At 43.9% G+C, this 19,208-nt stretch overlaps 1 protein-coding gene across 2 annotated transcripts in view; it reads left to right on the top strand.

The window, feature by feature from the left end:
• Positions 1-19,208, top strand: part of CDK1 (cyclin dependent kinase 1) — a 129,524-nt gene that overhangs the window by 81,117 nt on the left and 29,199 nt on the right. For both annotated transcript variants that reach the window (XM_029609753.1, XM_029609752.1), the window contains exon 5: positions 1,262-1,432. In XM_029609753.1, coding sequence (XP_029465613.1) covers positions 1,262-1,432 — 171 coding nt within the window. The remainder of the gene's footprint in view (positions 1-1,261; positions 1,433-19,208) is intronic.

Below are 19,208 nucleotides of genomic sequence, written 5' to 3'. Positions count from 1 at the left end.
GTGTTTTGCCAGTGTGTGGTAGAACAAGGCTAGAAGCAGTAGGAAAAGGAACCCCCCTCTGTTCTGGCATGGTTGCAGTGATGGAGCCCTTGTTTATGGCATATAAGGTTCCTGTATTCATTTCTAACCTTGCTGGCTTGTATCGATGTGGAAGGGTTGTGTGATTTTTGACCAGGGTCCTATGAGTACTGCCCCTTCATGCACAGGGCATTAGGCAGGATGGAGAAATAAAATATAGATGGGAAGTAGTGTCTTCATAGTAACACAATGTCAGCCCTTCCTTGTGTACTATAGAATGTTAAAGCATTTCTAAGTTTGTTCCTCTGTGCTCCCCATAATCACTTCTGTGCAAGTGTAAGTGTCTTCCCTGTTGAGCCTGTTTGGATATGTGTTGCAGTGTATATAAATGAGGCTATGTGGAGGTTGCAGTAGGGGAAGCTTATTTTGTGGCTTTTTATTTAACTTTTGAAGCATGATTTACACAAATCAAAGCCCATGAATGCTGAATGTAGTTTTCAGTGCCTCTTTATATAGGGAAGGGTGTCCCAAACCTGTCTTGGACATCACAGCCAGTTGGGTTTTCTGGATATCCACAATGAATATGCACCAGAGATCTGCATGAAATATGTAAATCTATCTCATGCATGTTCATTGTGGATATCCTGAAAACACAACTAGCTGTAGGATCCCCAGGATAGGTATGGGAAGCCCTGGTATAGAGGACTTAACATATCAGAAAAGGGGTATGGGATCATGCCATAAAACCAGCCTGGCCCCAAATGTCCCATGTACTTATTGCCCACCTCACTACCATTCATCCTCCCATTCAGTGTTTATTCAAACTTGAAATAAAGGGGTTTTGTGCTAATGTTTTTTAATTTGCCCAATGTTGCTGACAAGCTATTCACCACAGCCTCCTTTTCAGTCTCAAAGTTGATTAATTGGTACATTTTTATGCAATAGTTGGACAAAGTCTATAGAAATTGTACTTGTCTATTCTTGACCCTGCCTGATTACTCTTGCTTTTTCTCCCTCCCCTCCAAACCCCCCCCCCCCCCCCCCCCCCCACCACAAAAAAAGTTAATACTCTAAAATTACTTTATTTTATAACTAGTGTGCTAGCCAGTTACTGAGTTAATAGATTCTATCAATGGGTAGTTAAATCTAGTTCCATGTTTAGTGTCCAGTTTTCTTGACTTACTGTTTTTTCTCATGAAGTATAATCGCTTTAAATATTGGCTTTTTTTTTCCAATTTACTAGAGTTATTTGTACCAAATCTTGCAAGGTATTGTATTTTGCCACTCAAGAAGGGTCCTGCACAGAGACTTGAAACCTCAGAATTTGTTGATAGACAGCAAAGGAGTAATTAAACTAGCAGATTTTGGACTAGCACGAGCCTTTGGAATTCCAGTACGGGTGTACACACATGAGGTAATGACATTATTAATTCTAATTAATCAGTGCTCCCTTTTAGTGACTATAACTAAATTAAGCACCACCAAATCAAGGTTATCAAATGATAAAGGAAATTATCAGATAATGGCCCTACTATTACTGCTGGAACATGGCATAAGTGAGGAATGTGAAAAATGCAGGTGTCTGCAGCCATTTAATGCACATGCTGAATCTGGTGTTCATATCCTACTTATAGATGAAATCTTGTTTCTCATTATAGATTATTTTTGCAAAATCCTCTATATGGGATACTTTGGTAATAAATGTGCAATATCAAAGCAAATAAGTAAGTATTTATAAGCATTTAATGATATTCCATGTTTATCCTATGGATTGTCAAAGCAGATTACATAGAAAACTGTGTATATAATTGCATACAGTTTATGTACAGATGTGAGGTTCACTAATATAAATACTGCATGCCTATAGATGAAGTAAGTTAAGTACTAGAAGGTGCAAGATGTTAGAGGGAGGATAAATAGAAAAAGAAGCCCAAAAGCCAGGCAGACCTTGGCAGCTCATGTTCATAAGAGATTGAGGGAAGAGTTTTGCTATGGAGCTTAGGGGAAGGTAGACTAAACAGCCAAACTTACTGCTTTTTTTTTTTTTTTTAATCTGGGTGAGAATTTTTCATATAGTGACGTGAATGCTTTTTCACTAAGGGGTTGAAAGTGTGCGTATATTTCATATTTAAGATTTGATACTAAACTTAAGCTACAGCATTTGTACTCTGAAATAGTGAAGGTGGCATTAAAACTGATTACTATCTGATACAATGTCTTTAACTTTAATGTAATTCATTTAGAGCAAGACTGAGCCATAATCAGCAGAACAGTGTGAGGAAGCTTACATTGCCACTGCCCATACTGCTTTTTACTGTGGATAACAAAGGTTTCTAGTTTCCAATAGTCACTGTACCACTTTTTTTTTTTTTTTTTAGCACAAACTATTCACTAGGTAAAAAATATTACATAATTGACTGAAGTTGGCAGGATTTCATTGAAATCTTAACAGGTGTGTCAAATTGCTGGATTCACCTTGTTTACAGTACACATCAAGTGACATGAACCAACAAACATTTATTCCCCTAGGACAGGTAGGATGGTAGTCCTCGCACATGGGTGACATTGGATGGAGCCTGGCAGGGAAACTTATGTCAGCTTCTGGAATTTTGATTAGGCACACTGAGCATGCCCAGCATGCCCTATACCACATGTCCCCACCCCCGTGGAGCTTTCGCCTTGCAGTTTAAGTGAGCTCTTGGGTTTTTTCTTTAAAATTGCCTTTGGAAAACCTTTCACTGGATGTTTTTCACATTTCTATCGCTGCCGGGCCCCTCTCGGTTCCACCCCATAGGCTCCTTAGTCATTCAGGGTTTTTGCTGGTAAATTTCTTTTCATAATCGTTCCCCTATGGTGGCGGTGCCTCAGTGCCCGCTGGCTTCGAAGCTAAGTCACCGCTTATGTTGTACATTCTCTTTTTTGTTAGTCATGGCCTTGACTGGCTTTTGTTGATGCTTCCAGTGCCAGGGGACCATGTCAATCACGGACCTCCATGAGATGTCTCCTCTGCCTGGGGGCGTCGCATGATTTCCAGGGTTGCCGCATGTATGCCCAGATAAACTTTAAGAGATGTCTAGCTCAACTCAAAAAGATGGAGAAACTCTGGGTCGAGAGAGTCTGAACCATCAACTTGGTGGCATCTGCACAGATGGTCCTTGGAGCTGCACAAATGGACACTGCACCATCGACATCGGCAGGACACTTCAGTTCCGTTGATGCCACTGGCAGATAGGGATGCCGGAGACTGGCCCCTGTCGGTTTCTTCCAATCAAGGACTTCAGTTTCGTCGTCATTGACCTATGTGCCGGGGAAAGACCTGGGCCGAGCACCGAGAAAGCATCGGCACTGGTTACTAATGGGTTCGGGAAGGCACCAGCTCATGCCATGATGCCCCCAAAGCAGCCCCTGCAACGAAGAGTGCCAATCCTCCATCGATGCTGGATGTCCGCAATGGTCTCCACTGGTCCTGGTGCCAGTTGCTGATCTACCTTGGGGGGGATCTGAGGAAGATCTGGCCACCCCTTCTGCCTCCCATTCGGTGTTCATATACCTTTCAAACAAATGTTGCTGCCATACTTCACTGTTCACCAGCATATTAACTAATTCACTAACTGGCTGATACAGTGCGGAGCGCACTGTTAACCTGTATTTGGACGTGCGTTTGATGCGCTAGCTTTACTCCTTATTCAGTAAGGGGCAATAGCGTGCCGAAAGCGTGTCCAACCCCCCCCCCCCCCCCCCCCCCCCCCGAAACTAATAGGGCCATCAACATGCAAATGCATGTTGATGGCCCTATTAGTTATTCCCGCGCGATTCACTAAGTAAAATGTGCAGCCAAGCCGCACATTTTACTTTCAGAAATTAGCGCCTACCCAAAGGTAGGCGTTAATTTCTCTCGGCACCGAAAAGCAGTAAAAACTGCTTTTCTGAGCACCCGCCGACTTAATATCATGGCGATATTAAGTCTGAGGTCCCGAAAGTTAGAAAAAAAAATAGTTTAAAAAAAAAATTTGAAATCGGCTCGCGGGTTGAAAACTGGATGCTCAATTTTGCCGGTCTCCGGTTTCCGAACCTGTGGCTGTCAGCGGGTTTGAGAACAGACGCCGGCAAAATTGAGTCTGCTGTCAAACCCGCTGACAGCTGCCGCTCCTGTCAAAAAAGAGGCGCTAGGGAAGCGCTAGTGTCCCTAGCGCCTCTTTTTTTTTTTTTTTTTTTTTTTTTTTTTTTTTTTTTACCACGGGCCCTAATTTAAATAAATTAATTCACTGAATCGCACGCACGAGAGTGGCCTGTGTGCGTGCCGGGAGAGCGGGTGCTCACCCGCTCTCCCACGATTTTTACGGTATCAGCCTGTTAATTTGTTATGAGCGGGTGGTAGTTTCATATATTTTATTGGGCACTCTCCATGTTGCCTCTTCTAGTTTAATCATTAACTACCCTCCAACCTCCATTTTTTAATCAAACAAATCTTTAAAAATTCAAGTTTGGCACCAACATTTGCCCTATACTTATAACTTGTAACTTATTTTTTGTTTCTTTTTTTAAAGTGTATTTTTTCGTGTGCACACCTCTTAATCTTTATCACAGTCAACATAGCCTAACCAATTGCTTATACTGCTTAGCTGTTAAATGGTTACTTAGCTTTCGCTTAGAGAATCCCCGATGGTTACAATGTTCTTCAAAAATCCCCCCCGATGGTAAATGGTTACAATGTTACTAATGTAGTGAATTAATTAATATGCTGGTGAATAGTTAAGTATGGCAGCAACATTTGTTTGAAAAGTATATGGACCAGGTAGTATTTTGTGAGTAATTGAGTTAAACCTGGGTGATGTATCTCTATCATATACAGTATTGTCCCATTCGGTGTTGGCATTGGCAACTTTCAAGGAGGAACTGGAGTGGTGAGTCCAGCTGACGGAACCAACGCTGCAAGGCATCAGGCCTGTGGCACAGACTGTATCGATGCTAGCATTGTCAGTTCTGGAGCAGCTGCCAGAGTAGCTCAATGGGGCCGATGCAATTATGTGCGCTGACGTTTCAGCACACGCTTTTTTAACACACACATGGCGCCCGTACATTTATCTTTTTGCATTCGGAGTGAATGAGTAATAGCGCTCATCACATGCAAATGCATGTGAATGAGCCTATCTCATTCACTCTGCGTCGGACGCGTGTTAAATAGGCGCTAATCCCCCTATTGTATTAGGGGTGGATTAGCGCCTATTTATCCCGTGTCTGACTGCAGGTTAAACAGTGCGCTCAGCTGAGCGCACTGTATTGCATCGGCCTCAGTGTGTTACTGACTCAGTTGGCATCTGGTCCTGGGATGCTATCAGTGCCTGGTGGGGCACAGCTGCTTCCCCTGACTGATACAGTGGTTGTTGCCAGTTCCTTCGAGGAGGAAGCTCCATAGAGAGAGTCAGGGATGCAGAGGCCTGTAGCCCCCCCCATCCAACTTTGCTGACACTGGTGCCTATGCCTCTGGATGAAGGCCGATCAATTAGGGCCCCATCCCCTGTTGACTTCAGTGAGATTGAGGCTCCATGACCCCTGGGGGGTTGACACTGCACATTCCTCCCCCGAGGACTTGTAGGATCTCTCCTCTGTACCATCTCCTCTAGAAGAATGAACAAAGTTTCCACCAGATTTGACCTTCACAAGCGATTGGCTGAGGCCATCCCTTTTTCAGTTGAGGATGCCAAGCACAAAGTGCTGGAAACTCTCCAGTTCGTGGAGGGTCCTAAGGAGATTGTGGTGGTCCCGGTGCATGAGATCTTTAAGAAGTTGCTGCTTAGGATCTGGGAAAACTCCCTCACAATACTTCCTATGAATAGGAAGGCAGATGGGGTTTACCTCGTCCAGAAGACTACAAGATTCGATAAGCGTCAGCTGGCGCACCAATCGATGGTAGGCGAATCTGCCCCAAGAGGGCCAAGGGCTCTCAGACCCACTCCTCAGCACCCTCTGGTAAGCATCATAGGGCGATAGAAGCTCTTGGGAAGAAAGTATTCCAGGGAGCCATGCTCATTGCCCGCATCACCTTCTTCCCAGCTCTACATGAGCCAGTACTCGCAGGACCTCTGAAAGCAGGTGCAGGAGGCCAAACAGCTGCCTCTGCAGCAGGACACAATCATGTCACTGCATAAGGGCCTGGAGTGCAGAGAACACTAGGTTCGTACATCCTACGATGTTTTTGTAACGGTAGTGGGATATGGCATGACTGTGGGCCTCAGATCTCCGGAGGTACCGGAAAGACTCTCTGATTGCCATGTATGGAAGATCTTCCGAGAAAAGGTGTGGGATGCAGTCGCCAAGTTACAGGACCACCATGAGATCCTCTAACAACTCTCCACCAGCACTTCTGACCTGTCCTCAGCCAGGAGGTTGGTGACAGTCGGAGGAAGTCTTTCTACCACAATTGGAAGTACTATCCTCAGGCCCCTGGCTCCTGTTCACAGCACATAAGCTAACCATGGCTGTCCCAGGCAGCAGAGAGCTCCCAAGCTCCAACCGGTGCCCCAATCAAATCCCGGGACTGGGTTTTGACTGGAATGTAGGGGAGCATAAGCCAGCCATCTGTACCTAAGATGCTGGATCCCTGGTCGGGGATAGGCTGCGATTCTTCGCAAATCAGTGGCTCAGGATAACTTCGGACCAGTGGGTCCTGTCCATAGTCTGTCAAGGGAACCAATTAAAACCTATTGGATATCCCACCAAATTGCTCTCCGTACCTGTTTTGGGGGCAAATAGTGCATCAGGAGGTACTGTTAAGGGAGCTCTCCGCCCTCTTAACAGTCAGAGCAGTTGAACTTGTCCCACCAAGGCAAAGAGGGTAGGGATTCTACTCCAGGTACTTCCTGATTCCAAAGAGAACAGGAGTCGTCGTCCCATCCTAGAGAGCCTTGAACAAGTTTCTAAAAAGAGAAAAAAGTTCAAGATGGTTTCCCTGGGCACCTTGATTCCCCTCTTACAAAAAGGGGACTGGCAATGCTCCTCAGTTTGAAGGATGTGTGCACTTACATCGAGATCTTCCCAAGACAAAGGAAGTATCTGATTTGTGTTGGGAAAAACAGCACTTCCAGTACAGTGTGTTGCCATTCGGGCTAGTATCTGCCCCATGTGTCTCCACAAAATGCCTGGCTGTGGTGGAGGCGCACCTCCACAGGTGGGAGTGCATATTTTCCCTTATCTGGACGATTCACTGATCAAAAGCACATCTCAGGCAGGAGCCACTCATATCATGTGCTTGACCATTCAGGAGTCTGAAGTCCCATCTCAATCTGTCAACTCAATTGAACTTTATAGGAACCTTGCTAGACACAGCTCAGGCAAAAGCCTTCCTGCCATGTTCCAGGGCAGCAGGTGTCTGCTCGGCACATGTTGAAGGTGTTGGTCCACATGGCCGCAACTGTCCATGTTACTCCTTGTGCACACTTGCACATACACAGAGCTCAATGGACCCTAAGCTCGCAGTGGCACTGGGCCATCCAGAGCCTCCAGGATTGAATCCGAATCACCCTGTCTCTCCGGGACACTCTGTTCTGGTGGCAGGTATATCCTTCCACAGTTCCCCTACCCAAATTATCCTAACAAAGGAGCTCATGTAGAGGGGGTTCTGCATCAGGGTTTTTGGTCTGCCCAAGAAACACGTTGCCAAATCAATTTCCTGGAGCTGTGGGCTTTCAGGTATGCGCTGTGGGCTTTCAGAGGTTGGCTATCTGACAAAGTTGTCCTGATTCAGCAGCCAACCAAGTAGCTATGTGGTGTGTCAATAAGCAGGGAGGCACAGGATCGTACCTCCTGTATCAGGAAGCAGTCCAGATCTGGTCCTGGGCCCTGACCCATGGGATGTGCTCTCAGGGCCATGTATCCGGCTGGAATGGAGAATGTGATAGCGGACAGACTGAATTGTGCTTGCAGACCCCACATATGGTCAAATCTGATCTTCTGCCTCTGTGGGAGCCCAAATGTGAATCTATTTGCATCCCCCTCCAACAGACTGGTGACTCTGCTCTCTGTCCTGTACAGGGAGGAGAACTAACTAGCCTCGAATGCCTTTGCCCACCATTGCTGCAAGGGTTTTCTGTATGTGTATCCTCTGATTCCCTTAGTGGCAAAGTTCTTTTGAAGCTTTGCGAGGACACGGGATCTATGATCCTCAGTGGCTGAGACAGGTCAAGCTTCCACTTCTCTGAGAGTTGTCCATTCAGAAACCAATCAGTCTGGGGACTTCCCCAGAGCTCATCACGCAAGACTGAGGCAGATTGCGGCATCCAGTCCTCTAGGTTCTATCGCTCACAGCCTGGATGTTGAGAGGTTAACTCTGCAACCGCTCGATCTGAGGATGTCTCTCATGTCTTGGTGGCTTCCAGAAAGCTTTCCACTAGAAAGTCCTATGGACTGAAGTAGAGGAGGTTTTCCATGTGGTGTGAGCAGAAGGCCCTGGATCCGTTCTCCTGCCCTACACAAAAACTGCTTGAATAATTTATATACCTATTGGAGGCTGGCTTGAAAACCAACTCCATTCATCTGTGTGCAATTGGCGCATATCACCATAGTGTAGATGGTACACCCATCTCTGTACAGCCTATAGTTGTATGTTTCATGCAGGCCTGCTTCAGTTGAAGTCTCCCCTAAGGCCTCCTGCTGTGTCTTGCGACCTCAATGTGGTGCTAGCTCAGCTGATAAAAGCTCACTTAGAGCCGCTGCACTCCTGTGACCTGCAGTACCTGACCCTTAAGGTAATATTTTTGGTGGCAGTCAGCGAGCTCAAGGCCTTAGTGACTTATCCACATTACACTAGGTTTTTCATGACAGAGTGGTCCTGTTTATGCAGCCTAAGTTCCTGCCTAAGGTGGTGACAGATTTCCATCATCCTGCCAACATTCTTTCCCATGTCCCATTTGCACCAAGGCGAATGGGCACTGCACAGTTTGGACTGTAAGAGAGCCTTAGCCTTCTATCTGGAGTGGCTAGAAGCCCATAGACCATCCACCCAACTTCTTATTTCTTTTGATAGGAATAGGCTGGAAGTTGCCATTCCCAAGCAGGCACTTTCCAATTGGCTAGCAGATTGCATCTCCTTCTGTTATGCCTAGGTGGGACTGCATTTTGTGGTTTGTCAAGGCTCACTCTCAGATCCATGGCAACATCCGTGGCCCACTTGCAAGCAGTTCTGTGGAAATAAGCAAGGCTGCAGTGTGGAGTTCACTTCACATGTACACATCCCATTACTGTCTGTACAAGTATGGTTGACATGACAGTAGTTCAGCCAGTCTGTTCTCAGAAATCTCTTGGAGGTATAGAACCCAACTCGCCCATTGTTGGGTTCAGACTATCTCCCCCTCTGTTATCAACAGCACTGTGGTGGTTGTGCCCATTGGCACTTGGTTAGTGTCTGTCCCCCTTTTTGTGTTGGGGAGCAGCCTGCTGCTAGGGATTCACCCAATTGTGAGGACTACCATCTTGGTTGTCCTAGGAGAAAGAGTTGCTCAGCTGTTACGGGTGTTCTCCTAGGACAGCAGGATGTTAGTACTTACAAAATCTGCCCACCACCCCATGGGTCTAGTATGTTAGACTGAAGAGGGACCCTGCATGCAAGCGTGATGAGGGACATGTTGGGCATGCTCAGTGGCCTAGTCAAAGTTCCAGAAACCTTGACATAAATTTTCTGTGCCAGGCTCCAACCGATGATGTCACCTATGTGTGAGGACTGATATCTTGCTGTCACAGGTAAACAACTCTGCTTTCCATGAGGCGATTTTGTGCCAAGTGTTATGTATGGTCATGTAGAAGGTCCCTGGTTTGAGTCCTGAGCTGGGTTTTCTCCCCAGATCTGCTGGAGTTGCTGCAGAGGCAGTGTTCATAGCATCCAGAGAGGGAGGAGTGGACGAAGGTGGTCTCATTAAGATGACACCTGGTGGCTGGATTTAGGGCCTATGATTGCAGGGTTCCTGAAGGAGCCATGGTATGTGGATCTTGGCCCAAGATTGTCCATTTCAAAGGCCAAGGTAGGTATGTTGGAGGTAGGGGAATAAAAAAAAATAGGGGAGAAATCCAGATTAGTTAGAAATGAAGGCTCATGGTGCCAGATCCCAGCCCTGGTTCTGATTGAGTTGGAGACCCAAAGGAGCAGGAAGAAACTGAGTCACAGAATATAGTAATAGAAGGGAAGCTGCATAATCTTTCCCTGCCAAGACTGCAAATAAAACCATCAGCACAATGCATCACTTTTTTTTTTTTTTTCCCCTCCCCCCCTCATGTGAAGATCTACCTACTGGGAACTGGCTTTAAGCCACCTAACACTTTTGGACAGTAATTATTTTTGTCATGACCAACCTGGGCCATGTGAAAGATGCTGTAATTTTTAATTTTTCTTAGCATTTGGATGGATGGATCCACAACCAATGGAGATGGAGCAAAGCTGATGTCATAGTATGTATACCCCTGCACGGACATCAGTCCACTAGAATTCTCCATTTTCAGCAGATGGTGGACATGCATCTCCTTATTGGGTATTGCATTGAAAGTTGTTGGTGTTTTGTTTTTTTTATAGAAGGAGAAAAGTTGATTGCCCCGCTCCCCTGTGGTGATACCTTTATGGTCCCTCCCTTAGTTGAGTTTCCTGAGGTGATTTCTTTGGATCCTTCCCTCAGATGAGTGCCTTGGTCCAGTAGCTGGTTTTTGCTGGCATAGACTTAGCTGTGTTTAAATTCTTTTTTTTTTTTTTTTTTTTTTTTATAAAGTTAAGCGGGTGCATGAAGCAGAGTGTGGTGGTGAAAGGTATAGGTCCTCTCCCCTCGCAGTCAGAGACCAACTCTGTACTCAGCCAGAGTAATTAATTAAAAAAAAAAAAAAGAGGGGGACTTGATTTTAGGGATTCCTCTCCCTTCTGGTTTCCATGCTCAGCGTGCCGATCAGATGCCCGTTCCCACCTCCAAGCTCAGTGGTTTCCTGTTTAGCTGAGTGCTGGAGTGGTTGTCTGGACAAACTAACAAAAAACTTGTTAACACAGTTGGCTTTTGCAGAAAATACTGGTGGGCTGATGTCTGTGTAGAGGTGTGTGTGTGTGTGTGTGTGTGTGTGTGTATATATATAACTGTGACATCAGCTTTTCTTAGTCTCCATCTGCTGGCAGAGGTGCATAACACTCTGGTTGTAGATCCACCTATCCTTAAAGAAAAAGAAATTTCAGGCATGTAGTAATTTTCTCCTTTGAAATCATGGAGTATTACTATCTGTGTGACTTTTGAAATCCTGCTCAGTGTGTAGGGGGCATGACCCTCCACACCCCCCCATACAAGGATAAAGTAGTGTCACTAAAATCTTTCTTTTTTTTTCTGGCAGTAAGCAGGCTGAATTATCCCTTACATATGGGTACTCTCATACAGCAGCACTGAATGGCCTCATCTCTCCTTGCCAGTAGAGCTTTGAGCAGTTTTGTGCAATTGCCTTGTGAGCCACCTCAGTCAATGCTTGCATCAACACAGCATACTCTCTGTACCATCTTTCTTGATGCAACTCGCTAAAAATCCATCTAAGCATTCAGTCATGTTCTTCCAAAGCATCCAGGCATTCTGCTCTGTCAAATCTATTGACTCAAGTTGCTCTAACAAAACTTGATGCAGCCCATCTTTGGTCTGTGGCAGAAGAGGGGTCATGTTATCTTTGCTCCTTCTAATAGCAAGAACCTCACTCTATCAAGTTGCTATCAAACACTGGATCTGGTATGTTCCATAGTTTAGCTCACCTCTAACTCTCTTCAGATGCAGAGGATGTTCCACTGCCCATACCAAATCAGGACACATCAGTCTCTTGACCAGATTGCAGATTTGGTGAGATTTCTTTACCTCTTTGACCAAGAAGACAGAAGGAACTATCCAGTCTCCCCCTGTCTACCATTACTGAAGTGATTCTTCAGACTGGAGTCCCAAGCTAGACTACCTGCCTGAAAACATCAGAGCCCATAATTGTGTTAATCATCCAGCTTGTTGGAGCAGTAGAGTTCAGTCTGTCAAATGTGGTTGATCAGGTAACATCTCCTCAGGGGCAATCAGAGGAACTTCCAAGTTTGTCCTCTGCCATTGGAGATCTGGATAATTCAGCCTATGCCAGGCTACACTTTCTGACTTTCCAGAATGTCCTAACCACTCCTCATCCCTGAAGGACCTAACATGTTCCAAGTTTGTGAAAAAGATGGGATCAATGTTTGAGTCTGTAAAGACAAAGTTCCCTGTTCAGAACTTTTCAGACATCTTCCAAGTCTAAACATCCCATCAGAAATCCAGCAGCTCTTCCAGTCTACATCTTTTTCGTATAAAAGATGATGAGGTGGCAAACACCTCTTTCAGGTATCCTTAAGACTAGGAAACTTGACCTGAAATACGTAGTCCCTGGATTTTGGTGGTTTCCAGCTGCCACATCAATTTTATAGTGGTCTAATTTTTTATGGAAAAGGTGAAAGACAATTTACTCATTTGCTTCCAGGAAAGGATCATAAGCTACACAAGAACATAAAGTGCCATGCTGGGTCAGACCAAAGGTCCGTCAAGCTCAGCATCCTGTTTCCAATAGAGGCCAAACCTGGCAATTACCCAAATGCTAAGAAGATCCCATGCTACTGATGCAATTAATAGCAGTGGCTATTCCCTAAGTAAACTGCCACCTGCAATGCTCCCCCCTCCCCTAATTGATGGCCTTACACTGTTCCTAAGTTCCATGTTAAGATGTTAATCTCCCTTTGTTATAATCTTCCTGGCTCACCAATAGAGCCTTCTCCTAACCACAACCTGTTACGCTTGTTCCTCTTTTCCCCGTCCCTGTTAATTGTATTTTCCACCTTTTTGTTCTGATGTAAACCGATATGATGTGCATTCTAATATCGGTATAGAAAAGCTGTTAAACTTGATTAATAGCTGTTAATGGACTTCTCCTCCAAGAACTTATCCAAACTTTTTTTTGAACCCAGCTACACTAACTGCACTAACCACATCCTCTGGCAACAAATTCCAGAGCTTTATTGTGCGTTGAATGAAAGAATTTTCTCAGATTAGTCTTAAATGTTCTACTTACTAACTTCATGGAATGCCCCCTAGTCCTTCTATTATTTGAAAGTATAAATAACAGATTCACATCTACTTGTTCAAGACAACTTTGGCAAGAAAGTCTTTCAAAGCTCTATGCTTGCTACTCATGAATCTATTCACAAATTCTATATGGTACAATACCTCCATGACTTCATTCAGAAGCTAGTCTATTCCACAAACTATGAATGGTGGTGGTAATTATCCTCAACCGCTTTTGAAGGTGAAAGAGCGCATCAATCATCTTCAGTTGAGTCATTTTGATTGTTTCACGTACCTCAGCCTCAATCTGGGCTCAATGTATGGCATGGCTTAGATGAGCAGCATATGCAGTGATATCTGAGAATTTGGTGGACCTCCCTTTGTTTAGGGGATAAGTTCTTCGGTTAAAAGTTCCGTGAAATAGTTGCTCAAATTTAAAGATATCATAGTAGTACAATCCCTCACTGTTCCCAAACAGCCCTATACTTCAAGACGCTCCTTCATGTATGAATGACCATACTCCCACAGTGGTCCCTACCACTCTTTTCAGCACTTATATGCTACCTTGGCCAGCATTAGCAGCAACTTCCTGCCAGACCTAGACAAGGGGAATGTCTAAAACCATGCAGCAGGCCCAATATAAACCAGGGTCCCGTTTTTTTGTTTTGTTTTAAATCCCTTCAGGTAATCCTTATCCTTCTGTTCTTAGAAACGTGGTGTTAGATAACAGGATCTCTTGTCCTCCAAATTATGCAGCCTGGCTACCAGCTCAATCCAAATCCATCTCACTTGCACCTCTTATTGAATCTGTGCCAATTGCTGCTTCAACAATAAGAGTCTTAACATAGGCAGGGCTTCTACTCTTGATGATTTCCCTATCCCTAAGAAATCAGGATAAGTGAGGCCCGTTTTGAATTTGAGACACTAAAGCACACACTACTCAAATTCATAACAAATTCCTTATTTTTCATATAGGACGAATGGATGTATTCCCTAAACCTAAAGATGCATATGCTCACATCCATATATCCTTCCTTCCCATTGGCAATACCTTCATTTTGTGGTGGATTTTTCCCACTGTCCGTGCAAGATACTCCCTTTTGACACATTGGCAGCTCTGAGAGATTTTACAAAACGCCTGAGTTGTAGTGGCACATCTGCGTTGCTAAGAAATAAGTTTTCATGTGCCTGGACAACTGGCTAGTCCACAACAAGTTCTCAGATGAAGTACTCTGTTCCCTGTATAAGACCACTTGTCTTCTACAGTGCTTGGGTTTTCTAGTTATCTTTAAAAAGTTGAACCTAATGTCTCCTAAAAGGCTCAAGTTTATTGGTGCTTATATAGACTCACTGCAAGAGAATATTTCTGTCCACACTCGTAAGCCAGAGTGCTTCGGATGGTGGTAGTCATCTATGTGGATTTGCTGACCTGTCTTCATATCAGTTACCTTCAATAGTCTTCATTCTCAATGGGATCAGCTAACTCTGCCACTGTCAACTGTGCTGCAGATCTTCGGGGACATGAAACGAGAGTTGTGTTTGGTGTTTATACCTCTGAGTTCTCCAGGAAGGAGCTACTCTGTGCATGCTCCCCCCCCCCCCCCCCCCCCACAGAGTAACACTAACAATGGATACCTCCACCAAAGGTCGGGGTGTGTGCACATGGTCTTTCATGGAAAGCTATTTTCAGATCAATCTACTAGAATTAAGGGCAACAAAATATGCTCTGTCAACATTCACTCATCTTCTTGAACATCTTGATTCAAACGGACAACCAAGTTGACATGTTTCTCAACAAACACGGAGACACAGGATCATGGCCTTTCTGTCAGGAAACACTGAAGATTTGGAGTTTGGTGGCCTGGAGGACTCCTAATTCTTGAACATCTATCTTCCTGGGTTCTCCAACATGCTGGTAGATCACCTCAGCAGGATATTTCGTCCACCAAGTGTTCTCTGAATTGATCAGTGGCAGACACTTTGATTTTTCAATAGATAAGCAGCTGAATTAGCCATGCTGTCTGGGTACGTCCTCTGTGCCACTAGGTGGCAGAGCTCTCCAAGATCACCCAAAGTCTCTTGGTAAGGTGTTCCTTTTATATTCCCTTGCTTCCTCGAGGCTCCTCAGTCCGTTATTTAAAGGACTGTAACCACGTTTCTTTGAGAATTTGAGCCACGCCAAGGAAGGTATCACCCCGATAGATACTTTTTACAAAAATACTAAAAAACAAAAATATGAGAGAAATAATAAAGGACTTGGGCCAATGATTAAACACGACCTGAAGTGGCAAAACCTCAAGCTAAAATATGCTGGTATGCCCGCAGGTGTTATGATGGTCCTATAAACAATAACAGCATATAGCACATTGACTAAGAAGAATTACAGGTGCATGACGTCTTTTTAGTGAGAATTGTGTTCGTTGTGTCTTGAACATAACTGTTGATATTGTGTGTAGATTTCAATTACCCCAATATTGACTGGGTAAATGTAACATCAGGACTTGCTAGAGATATAAAGTTCCTGGATGTAATAAATGATTGTTTCATGGAGCAATTGGTTCAGGAACCAACAAGAGAGGGAGCTATTTAAGATTTAATTCTTAGTGGAACACAGGATTTGGTGAGAGGTAACTGTGGTGGGGCCACTTGGCAACAGTGATCATAACATGATCAAATTTAAACTAATAACTGGAAGGGGGACAATAAGTAAATCTGCAGCTCTAACACTAAACTTTCAAAAGGGAAACTTTGAAAAAATGAGGAAAATAGTCAGAAAAAACTGAAAGGTGTGCAGCTGCAAAGGTTAAAAGCAACAGGCTTGGACATTGTTTAAAAATACAATCCTAGAGGCACAGTCCATATGTATTCCAAGCATTAAGAAAGGTGGAAGGAAGGCAAAACGATTACCGTCATGGTTAAAAGGTGAGGTGAAAGAGGCTATTTTAGCCAAAAAATCATCCTGCAAAAATTGGAAGAAGGATCCATCTGAAGAAAATAGGATAAAACATAAGCATTGTCAAGTTAAGTGTAAAACATTGATAAAACAGGCAAAGAGAGAATTTGAAATGAAGTTGGCCATAGAGGCAAAAACTCATAATAAAAACTTTTTAAAATATATCCAAAGCAAGAAACCTGTGAGGGAGTCGGTTGGACCATTAGATGACCGAGGGGTTAAAGGGGCTCTTAGGGAAGATACAGCCATTGCAGAAAGACTAAATGAATTCTTTGCTTCCGTGTTTACTAATGAGGATGTTGGGGAGATACCAGTTCCGGAGATGGTTTTCAGGGGTGATGAGTCAGACAAACTGAATGAAATCATTGTCAACCTGGAAGATGTAGTAGGCCAGATTGACAAACTAAAGAGTAGCAAGTCACCTGGACCGGATGGTATGCATCCTAGGGTACTAAAGGAACTCAAAAATGAAATTTCTGACCTATTAGTTAAAATTTGTAACCTATCATTAAAATCATCCATTGTACTTGAAGACTGGAGGGTGGCCAATGTAACCCCAATATTTAAAAAAGGCTCCAGGGGCGATCCGGGTAACTATAGACCAGTGAGCCTAACTTCAGTGCCGGGAAAAATAGTGGAAACTATCCTCAAGATCAAAATTGTAGAGCATATAGAAAGACATGATTTAATGGAACACAGTCAACACAGATTTACCCAAGGGAAGTCTTGCCTAACAAACCTGCTTCATTTTTTTGAAGGGGTTAATAAACGTGGATAAAGGTGAACCGGTAGATGTAGTGTATTTGGATTTTCAGAAGGCGTTTGACAAAGTCCCTCATGAGAGGCTTCTACGAAAACTAAAAAGTCATGGGATAGGAGGCGATGTCCTTTCGTGGATTACAAACTGGTTAAAAGACAGGAAACGGAGAGTAAGACTAAATGGTCAATTTTCACAGTGGAGTGCCTCAGGGATCTGTACTTGGACCGGTGCTTTTCAATATATATATATAAATTATCTGGAAAGGAATACGACGAGTGACGTTATCAAATTTGCGGATGATACAAAATTATTCAGAGTAGTTAAATCACAAGCAGACTGTGATACATTACAGGAGGTCCTTGCAAGACTGGAAGATTGGGCATCCAAATGGCAGATGAAATTTAATGTGGACAAGTGCAAAGTGTTGCATATAGGGAAAAATAACCCTTGCTGTAGTTACACGATGTTAGGTTCCATATTAGGAGCTACCACCCAAGAAAGAGATCTAGGCGTCATAGTAGATAATACATTGAAATCGTCGGCTCAATGTGCTGCAGCAGTCAAAAAGCAAAAAGAATGAGGAATTATTAGGAAGGGAATGGTGAATAAAATGGAAAATGTCTTAATACCTCTATATCGCTCCATGGTGAGACCACACCTTGAATACTGTGTACAGTTCTGGTCGCCGTATCTCAAAAAAGATATAGTTGCAATGGAGAAGGTACAGAGAAGGGCAACCAAACTGATAAAGGGGATGGAACAGCTCCCCTATGAGGAAAGGCTGAAGAGGTTGGGGCTTTTCAGCTTGGAGAAGAGACGGCTGAGGGGGGATATGATAGAGGGCTTTAAGATCATGAGAGGTCTTGAACGAGTTAGATGTGACTCGGTTATTTACACTTTCGAATAATAGAAGGACTAGGGGGCATTCCATGAAGTTAGCAAGTAGCACATTTAAGACTAATCTGAGAATTCTTTTTCACTCAACGCACAATAAAGCTCTGGAACTTGTTGCCAGAGGATGTGGTTAGTGCAGTTAGTGTAGCTGGGTTCAAAAAAGGTTTGGATAAGTTCTTGGAAGAGAAGTCCATTAACTGCTATTAATCAAGTTTACTTAGGGAATAGCCACGGCTATTGATTGCATCAGTAGCATGGGATCTTCTTGGTGTTTGGGTAATTGCCAGGTTCTTGTGGCCTGGTTTGGCCTCTGTTGGAAACAGGATGCTGGGCTTGATGGACCCTTGGTCTGACCCAGCATGGCAATTTCTTATGTTCTTATGTTCTTAAAACCTGGCTCTTCAGACAAGCCTACAAAGACAGGATCAGCTAATCACTCACATGATAAATGCCACCTCCTACTATTACGGATAATTAATTTCTTTATAACTGACGATATACCCAATCTGTTGCTATATAAGCTGTTAGATATAACCAGTTTGTGTTAACCTATCCATATCTGTTATACCAGTTGTGTTTTTGCTTGTAATTCGTTGTTTTACCTGTAAACCGGAGTGAAGGCCTTTAGCTAAACTTTGGTATATAAAAGCCTACAAATAAATAAAGTGGTCTCAACCTTTCACTTAAACCAAACCATTACCCTTCCGACTTTCCACCCCAAACCTCACGCAAATGACACCGAGCATAGTCTTCATTTATTGGACTGTAAACGAGCGCTCGCTTATTATAAAAAAAAAAAAACGCACTCACTCTAATAGAGCTTCACAGCTCTTCCTTTCCTTCAATCCAAAAGCACCAGGACTTCCTGTTACCAAAAGAACGTTATCATTCTGGCTTTCCAACTGTATACGTTTCTGCTATCAAAAAAGTTCAGAATCCTCATCTTCCACACCCAAAGCACATCAAGTACGTGCGATGGCTGCTTCCGTTGCTCACCTCTACGATGTGCCACTCTTAGATATCTGCAAAGCAGCCACATGGTCCTCGCTGCACACCTTCACATCCCACTGCTGCTTAGATAAACAAGCAGGGGGATGACTCAAAGATGAGGCAAATAAACAGGAAGTCCTGGTGCTTTTGGATTGAAGAAAAGGAAGAGCTGTGAAGCTCTGTTATTAGAGTACAAAAGTACTTCCTTAACTAAATCAACAGGCACATAAAAATTGTCCTCTTATTCTGTATTGAGCGCTAAACTACCTACAACATACTCGCATGGAATAACATGCTCAATACTTCAGCTGGGGACTCCCAGACAGCATGGCTAATTCAGCTGCTTATTTATGGAAAAAAGCAAGTTTGCTTACCATAAACTGTTTTCTGTAGATAGCAGATGAATTAGCCATGCTGACCCGCCTGCCTCCCCGGACAGTTCCGGCATTTCATATAGTCTTGCTTTGACACGGACTGAGGAGCCTCGAGGAGGCAAGGGAATATACAAGAAGGAACACCTCACCAA

The sequence above is a fragment of the Rhinatrema bivittatum genome, chromosome 7 (assembly GCF_901001135.1).
Source record: "Rhinatrema bivittatum chromosome 7, aRhiBiv1.1, whole genome shotgun sequence".
NCBI classification, from domain to species: Eukaryota; Metazoa; Chordata; class Amphibia; order Gymnophiona; family Rhinatrematidae; genus Rhinatrema; species Rhinatrema bivittatum.
This window is presented reverse-complemented; position numbering and strand designations above follow the sequence as displayed.